Here is an 8,514-nt window from a genome sequence, read left to right as displayed (position 1 = left end):
GTTGCTGGGTAGGTGCATTCAAATCCCTTCATCTGAATGTAGAAACTCACTAGAGAACCAGTTTGTTTCTGAAAGCAGTTAAGCATGCTTAAACATTTACCAATTCCTTATAATATGCAAACTACCAAACTGAAGTTGTTTTTGATTGGTAATTAATGCCTCTCTCTCTCTTTTTCAAAGTAGGGTCTCACTGCCCTAGAATTCACTGTGATTTCGGGGTGGCCTTGAACTCATGGCAATCCTCCTACCTCTGCCTCCCAAGTGCTGGGATTAAAGGTGTGCACCACCATATTTGGCTCTCTTTTTTCTTAAGTATCTTTACTTGCAAGGGGAGACAAAAAGAGAGGGAAGGAATAGGTGTGCTAGGGCCTCTAGCCACTGCAAACAAATTCCAGAAGAATGTGCTACTTTGTGCATCTGGCTTTATGGGGGTACTGAGAAGTTGAACCAGGCCACTCGTCTTTGCAAACAAGTGTCTTTTGTTGAGCCGTATCTCCAGCCTGACCTCTCTTTTTGAAGACAGAGTCTCATGTAGCCCAAGCTACCTTTGAACTCCTGGTATTTAATATTTCTTACTCTCATTCTTGTTTTTCAGAATTATGATTATTAACACTGAAGAACTGAAGCAAAAATAACATATATTTAATATTCCCAACTATAACATATATATAATATTCCCAACTATGTTGGTCCATAGGAAGAAGTTATTTAAAATTAATTATTACCACAAAAAGTGGGAATTTGTCAAATCCTTCAAATTGTCAGGTTGAAACAGCTAATTTATGCAGGACTGGAAAATTACAGAGCTGTATCTAGTACACTATTTGATAAGGTACTTCAGAAATAATTGTTGGATAAATAGAAGCAAAGTTATTTTACAAACCAATACCTTAGAATGGTTCAAGTCCTGCAGTCTAGCTAACTCAAGACTGCCCTACCCCCCACAACCCCATTTTAAAGACAAGGAAACTGCGACTACTGATAATACACATGCTATTAAGGCTGTTCTCGGTCCATTCACTGGAAGCAGTACATTTGGGAACAGCATTTCTATGGTGTACTACTTGCCAAAACACAACCACGCCTATTCCCTTAGACTTCAAAGTAGTTTGCTTTCTTCTGTAGAAACGAGTCACTATTAAGAAGTCATTTAAGAGTGGAATCTACTTCTTAGACACTGGGGATTTTAAATCATTACTCAGGTTTATGTTTTCCCAAGAGTTGTATGTTCTAAGTACCTGCCCTAATTTAAACTGCCTCCCCCCCACCCCACCTTCGGTTTTGTTTTGCAAGGTAGGGTTTCACTCTAGCCAATGTTGACCAGGAATCCACTTTGTAGTCTCAGGGTGGCTTTGAGCTCACAGCAATCCTCCTATCTCTACTGGGATTAAAGGTGTGCATTACCACATCCATCTTAAACTGCTTAAATTATTGTTTAAGCTATTTTGAGATTGCTTGAGAGAAGTTTCACAATAAATTTTAGGTTATTGCCTAAACTGCCAACACAATAGCATGTTTTATTTAGAATACCTTAAGAATGGAAATTTTTATCACTTTTTTACCCATTTGACATTTCATCTGTCATTCTATTTTTCAATCACTTCTATTCATTTCTATTGTGCCCTGCATTTCTATAACATATGTACCTCAAAGCATCTTTGCCCCTTCAAAATACCCATGTAAATTCAACAAAAAGTAATTAAAAAGCAGAAAGTTCCCAAAATATCCCTTTCATCGGTTTGCTCTGAGCATGGGCACACAAAACACTACACAGTTGTATTAGTGATTTTCTTTCTTTGCTTCTTAAATATAAATAGGGTGTCACTTTGTAGGTCAGCCTCCTGATTGCTGGAATTACAGAAGGGAGCCTCCACACCTGGCTTGCATTAATGCTTCAGAACTAAAACTTCAATGATCAATATATTGTTCTACATTCTAAATGTTTGTATTTAGGTATCTGAATCCTTCTGAGTGTTATTTTATAGCTAATAATAAAAAGCCTTTATTAAAAATGTTGAGAAGTAGAAAATAGTAATTATAAATTAGTAAACATCCAATTAAAAAAGCTGTTGTTTTCCTTTCTCCTATATAACACAAGCAATGTACTTTGGAGGTTATTCATTCTGACACATCATTTGCCATATTTATACTTTCACTAAGACAAGTTTTAGCTTGTGTTTTTGGAGTGAAAACTTAGATGGATACTAGTAAACAACTCTAATATTGTGACTCAGGTGTTAAAAAAAATATGTATGCCATGTTCTCTGACAACAGCTCCTATAATAGCATCTCGTGATGGTATAGTTTCCCCAGTAAAAGCCGTAAGTGGACACTTTAAGGCATCTTCCTCCTCTGTGGTGCTCCTGTGAATCAGGCAAACTGTACAAAGGCTTCCTTTTAAAAATGTCTTCTCGTATGTCTGAAGCATTTCAGTTCATCAATCATTTTCTTGCAAATAAAACTGAAAATATTAGTCCACAAGGTATTGTTATATACCTATAAAAACAAAAATGAATTAGTCAAAACCTGACCTTTCCATTTCTTAAAACATTTAACAATTGATTCTTTAGACTGAGATAAAGGTGAGATAAATATGACAAGTAGGAGACAAATTCTTCAATTCTACCAATATTATAAAAATATTTTTATAAATTTACAGTGCTCTCTGTCTGAAACATGGCCTTTGTCTGTATCTATCTCATGTGTACTCATACCTGTGCTGGGACTGCTATAGACAGTTCTCAGAGCAACTGCTGGAGGAACTTCAGCTGGGTGTTCTCAACAGCCACAGCCATCTCTGCTTAAATAACAGGCAATACAGAAGCAGGATGCAGCATGTCAGGACCCATGTGCCATTTCCATGGCAATTATTCTTGGTGACTCATACTTGACCCAAGGACACACAGGCAGGTCCTGCAGTTCCCACTTGGCCTGAAGTGAGGTCCCACACCACTGCCTCCTGGACCTGTGACCTCACTCTGTACTCGGCCTTAGACTCTGGCTCTAACTCTGCACAGTCCAGGACCTCATCACAAACCTGACTTGATGACAAGCCTGGAGCAAGAAAGCAGATGCTCCACTAGGTGAGATCCCAGATGGGCTCCTTTGGGAAAAATGGAAGCTACCAAGAAGGAGTGGAGATGATCAATGCACACTGCCCTATGCTGTGGGCTTGTGGCAATGCTCTGGCTATATCTAGCAAACAAACATCAACAAACCTCTTAAGTCTTTTTTGTGCCTTTAGTCAGTCTTCTCTGGATCAAATTTCTTCAATAATGAGCAAAGTCACCTTTTTCCCTACCTGAACTTAATCTAATTAGTCAGGTACTATTTACTGAATTGGTTAGTTGTCCATATACCAACCTTAATTCTTTCAATTAGTTTATTCTTTAATCTGTCAAAAAATGTTTAATAGCCCAGTGTGGTGGTGCACGCCTTTAATCCTAGCAATCAGGAGGCAGAGGTAGGAGGATTGCTGTGAGTTCAAGGCCACCCTGAGACTACATAGTGAATTCCAGGTCAGTGTGAGCTAGAGTGAGACCCTATCTCAAAAAAACAAACAACAACAAAAAGCTTAACAACATTGTGCTAGAAATAGTACAGTAAATGAGATGCCAGGAGGAGTTACCTCCCAGTCTTGCCTGAACTGCTTAATTTTGCCAATAAAGTTGAAAACAGAGAGAAAAAAAGGAGCAAGCAAATTGATTAAAGTATTAAATATACATGTGCTCAAGGAAATTACCATAATACTCTTACCTTGTTCTTATCAAATGGTTAGTTACAAACAAGTGGTACTCAATTTTCTATTGTCACTGTAACATGGTTATTTGTCCCTGTAAGCACATAATTATACATGACATGACAAAAAGTATTCAGTTTCTGGATAAATGGTAAAGTTAGTGACATTAAAAATAGCATGTAAGGGCAGGAGAGATAGCTTAGCGGTTAAGATGTTTGCCTACAAAGCCGAAGGACCCAGGTTCAATTGCCCAGGATGCATGTTAGCCAGATGCACAAGGTAGCACATGCATTTGGAGTTCATTTGCACTGGCTAGAGGCCCTGGTGCTCCCATTCTCTCTCTCTCTCTCTCTGCCTCGTTCTCTTTCAAATAAATAAATAAAAATTTAAAGAAAAAAAACCAGCATGTAAGTACTAAACAGACTTATGGCACCAACTACTTGCCTTCATGTAGACTAGTACAGAACACAGGCAGGAGTGAAGAGCATTAAAGGGTTATCAGTTTGGTTTTATGTTTATACTTGTGAAAATATCCACATGTTTTAAAGATGTTAAGAAGTAATATCCCACAAAATAATTTGTATTACTAGAAGTTAATATCCCACAAAATAATTTGTATTACTGTTATTTTTTAATTTATTTTTGAGACAGAGAGGGAAAGACAGAGTGAGTCCTCCTACCTTGGCCTCCTGAGTGCTGGGATTAAAGGTGTGCGCCACCATGCCCAAAAACTCAGCATTCTTGAGGTGGAGACAGGAGTTGAAGGCCAGCCTAGATTATGTGAAATCCTATCTCAAAAATAATAGTAGGAGCTAGGCATGACACCCAAGGTAGTATATGCATCTGGAGTTCATTTGCAGTGGCTAGAGGCCCTGGTGTACCCATTTATGTTCTTTCTCTCTCTCTGTCTCTCTGTCCTTACAAATGGGTAAAGAAACTAATTTATTAATTAAAAGCCAAAAGGGAATCCTCTCTGAAAAAAAAAAAAAAGATGAGAAACCCTGACAAGCAAGTTTTAAGAGGATTTCCTAGTGAGTAAAATGAATCTGAGCATGCTTCGTTCAAGAAGATTCTGATGTAGTAGGCAGGCGGGTAGGGTCAGAGAAACCCAGATCTACAGCAATCCCACTCCAGTCCAATTAACTATTCTGTACTGCAACCACAGTTCATGGACTGAGTCATGAAGACCAAAATATATTCAAGTGTACTTTTTTTTTTTTTTTTGGTTTTTCAAGGTAGGGTCTCACTGTAGCCCAGGCTGACCTGGAATTCACTATAGAGTCTCATGGTGGCCTTGAACTCATGGCAATCCTCCTACCTCTGCCTCCTGAGTGTTGGGATTAAAGGCGTGTGCCACCATGCTCGGCTCTCAAGTGTACTTTTTATTTTTATTTATTTATTCGACAGAGAGAGAGGGAGGGAGGGGGGAGGGGAAGACAGAGAGAGGGCGGGGGGGGGGGGGAATGGGCATATCAGGGCCTCCAGCCACTGTAAATGAACATGTGCATCCCCTTGTATATCTGGCTATGTGGATCCTAGAGATTTGAACCCGAGTCCTTTGGCTTTGCAGGCAAAATGCCTTAACTGCTAAGCCATCCCTCCAGCCCCAAGTGTACTTTTTTAAAACTAATATAGCAGAGTTCAATGCCTTTTTTTTGTCAGGGTCTCACCAACAACAAACTCATGCTAACCTAAAAATCACAATCCTCTTGCCTCAGCCTCCTAAGTATTAGAATTACAGGCACATACCATCATGCCTGGTGGAGGATAATGCTTTTCAAAAATTATTTTCAGTATTTGAAAAAATATTTTCAAAAATTGTGTTTATGGTGTGGTGGCACACACCTTTAATCCCAGCATTTGGGAGGCAGAGGTAGAAGAATCACTGTGAGTATGAGACCACCCTGAGAGTACACAGTGAATTCTAGGTCATAGCATCAGATTCAAGCTCTGCTTCCCCAGGTCAGCCTAGGCTAGAGTGAAACCCTACCTGGAAAAAAGAAAAAATTTAACTATGTATAAGCTGGGACCATGAAAAATGTTTACAATATTCAGAATAGCCAATTCCAACATAACTATCTACATCTGAGTCCAGAAACGTGTGGCTGGAAAGACAAAAATCGCCCAGCTGAACAGAACAGAACCCCAGCAACATGGCGTGCCCCTCTCTATTCCTTTCTCCACAGAAGCTCTCAAAAGGACACCTCCACCAGCTAAGCCTGCTCCCTAGCCAATCAGACACCTCATACACAAGACATGTTATCAAAGGTTTCATATGCTTTAGTATTTTTATTTATTTATTTATTTATTTGAGAGCAACAGACATAGAGAGAAAGACACATAGAGGGAAAGAGAGAGAATGGGCGCGCCAGGGCTTCCAGCCACTGCAAACGAACTCCAGACGCGTGCGCCCCCTTGTGCATCTGGCTAACGTGGGACCTGGGGAACCGAGCCTCGAACCGGGGTCCTTAGGCTTCACAGGCAAGCGCTTAACCACTAAGCCATCTCTCCAGCCCTGCTTTAGTATTAAATATCACATTTTTTTCATATTTATTAAATATCAATATATATATTTTTTCCAAGGTAGGGTCTCTAGCCCAGGCTGATCTGGAATTCACTATATAGTTTCAGGCTGGTCTCAAACTTATAGCATCCTCCTACCTCCCAAGTGCTGGAATTAATGGCATGTGCTACCATGCCCAGCTTTAAATATCAAGATTTTTATTTGAAGCAGATGAGAACTGTTACCTGATCTGACGACACCTTCTTCAGCTCCATTTTCCAGCCACTGGGATTCACTGTCCAACAAACGATTCTTTGATTCACTAAGTGGTTTGATAGGAAAAGGTTGACTTGTGCCAATACTGAAAAAAAAGGAGCAAATAATACAGTGAATATTTCAATGCTCGATTAAGGAGACTTAATAAATTAACAAGCAGCAAATTAGTATTCCTTCTCCTAAATATGTGAGAGCAACTTATGAGATCTTAGCACTCTGAAAAGGCTACCTTCAAAAGAAAAATATGCCCACAACCACCCCCATCAAACGGCTGTGGGCCCATGAGTGTGTGTTCCAAAACTGTCAATGCAATCAGTTAGATTTGAAAAAACAGCTTCAGAGGCCAGTGGGAAAGAGTTTTTAACACTTGTTAATCGGGAGCTGTAGGCAGCACAAGGACAGGTGAAGAGCTATGTCTGTGGCCAGTACAAAAAGTTACCTGTCGTCTCCCAAGTTTTCTGCTTTCTACCTCTGCAGTTTAGATCTAAGGGGAAAAAATGATTTAGTGATTTAGCGTAGACTTATTTCTCTAACTAAAAGAACTAGAGAAAGAGAATGAAGGAAGGAAAGGAAGGCAAAACAGGATTGGCCAGGTGCCTATTGCAGGCCAGGCATGCTGTGCTGGGTGCTTTCACACTATCTCCAACCTCTAAGAGCCCTGGGGGTAGGTTCCATTATCCTCAGCTGACAGGCTAAAACTGGTTTGTTTCAATGATTTGTTCAAAACCACAGTTAAGTGCTAGAACTTAAAGGTCTAAGGCTTTCTGTGTAGCACTGAAGCCTACCTTAACTGAGCTTAGAGCCCCTTCTTCCCGTTCTACTTAACTGTGACAGAAACATCTTCAGCTTCTTTAAAATTTCATCTAAAGTGACCTACTTCATTGAATTTAGGAAATTGTTTGCTTGCTGCACAATTGTATTAAGATAGTCCCTTTAAGATGGGAACAAAATTATACTACTTTTTTTTTTTTTTGGTTTTTTGAAGTATGGTCTCACTCTGGTCTAGGCTGACCTGGAATTAACTCTGTCATCTCAGGGTGGCCTTGAACTCATGGCAATCCTTCTACCTCTGCCTCCCAGTGCTGGGATTAAAGGTGTGCACCACCACACCCGGCTGTACTTCTGACTCCTCATTATTCTGACAACAGTTGCTAAATCTAGTTATTAAGACAAATGGTTACTAGAACAACAGTGGCTTCCTCTTCCCTATTCTTAAAAGTACCCTGCTCTGAAAGACCCAAATTAGCTCAAAAACCTAAGTAGAAGAGCTCTTTTTTGATCTGTGTTGGCATACTGCACTACTGCTGCATGTATACATAAACTATATGTATAACAAAGGTAAAGTTACAATGAAAATCTCAGGGTCAAGAAACCCACCTTCTGGAATGTTCACTTTGGTTTGTACCAGAAGCTTGTTCTGGATCCATTCCCACAAGGCGAGTTGGAAAACTGCAGCCATCACCCAAGCTGTAGAACGAGAAATAGTAATTATATGAGTCATATAAATTAATCAAAGTGTAAGCTGGGTGTGGTGGTGCATGCCTTTAATTCCAACACTCAGGAGGCAGAGGTAGGAGGATTGCTGTGAGTTTGAGGCCACCCTGAAACTACATAGTGAATTACAGGTCAGCCTGGGCTACAGTGAAACCCTACCTCGAAAAATAAAATTAATCAAAGTGGTCAAATTGAATATTATTTTTCAGAGGTTTTGTCAACTCAGAGATTCAAGTAACAAAACTTTAAGTTTTAAATATAATTTTAGAGTATTACTATTGACATGAAGATATAAGCCCTTTTCTTTTATGATGTGATTACAAACAAACTATTAAGATCATGGTGCCAAGTTAACACATTAACTACTGACCTTCCTTTTGGGGGGTGGCTGTATAGGGTTGTGGTGGGTCTCACTGTAGCCCAGGCTGACCTGGAATTCATTCTGTAGTCATTATAATCTAGGTAACCTTATCACAATCACGTAAAATAATACTCAAGGTCA

General features: G+C 39.6%; 1 protein-coding gene across 11 annotated transcripts in view; it reads right to left on the bottom strand.

Annotated features, from left to right (window-relative positions):
- Positions 1 to 313: 313 nt before the first annotated feature.
- The window catches only part of Zdhhc20 (zinc finger DHHC-type palmitoyltransferase 20), a 74,717-nt gene continuing 66,516 nt past the window's right edge, over positions 314 to 8,514 (bottom strand). For 7 of the 11 annotated variants that reach the window (XM_045154997.1, XM_045155001.1, XM_045154999.1 and 4 more), the window contains 4 exons: positions 7,896 to 7,985; positions 6,488 to 6,603; positions 3,757 to 3,833; positions 314 to 2,496 (listed from right to left, as the gene is read on the bottom strand). In XM_045154997.1, the coding sequence (XP_045010932.1) occupies positions 3,796 to 3,833; positions 6,488 to 6,603; positions 7,896 to 7,985 (244 nt within the window). In that variant the 3' untranslated portion in view covers positions 314 to 2,496; positions 3,757 to 3,795. Of the gene's footprint in view, positions 2,497 to 3,756; positions 3,834 to 6,487; positions 6,604 to 6,957; positions 7,003 to 7,895; positions 7,986 to 8,514 lie in introns of those variants that run through there. The other 4 variants (XR_006638152.1, XR_006638153.1, XR_006638154.1 and 1 more) reach the window with 2 other exon arrangements.

Source organism: Jaculus jaculus, chromosome 7 (assembly GCF_020740685.1).
Source record: "Jaculus jaculus isolate mJacJac1 chromosome 7, mJacJac1.mat.Y.cur, whole genome shotgun sequence".
Classification (NCBI taxonomy): domain Eukaryota; kingdom Metazoa; phylum Chordata; class Mammalia; order Rodentia; family Dipodidae; genus Jaculus; species Jaculus jaculus.
The sequence above is the reverse complement of the archived record's forward strand: the minus strand, read 5'-3'. Positions and strand labels throughout refer to the sequence as shown.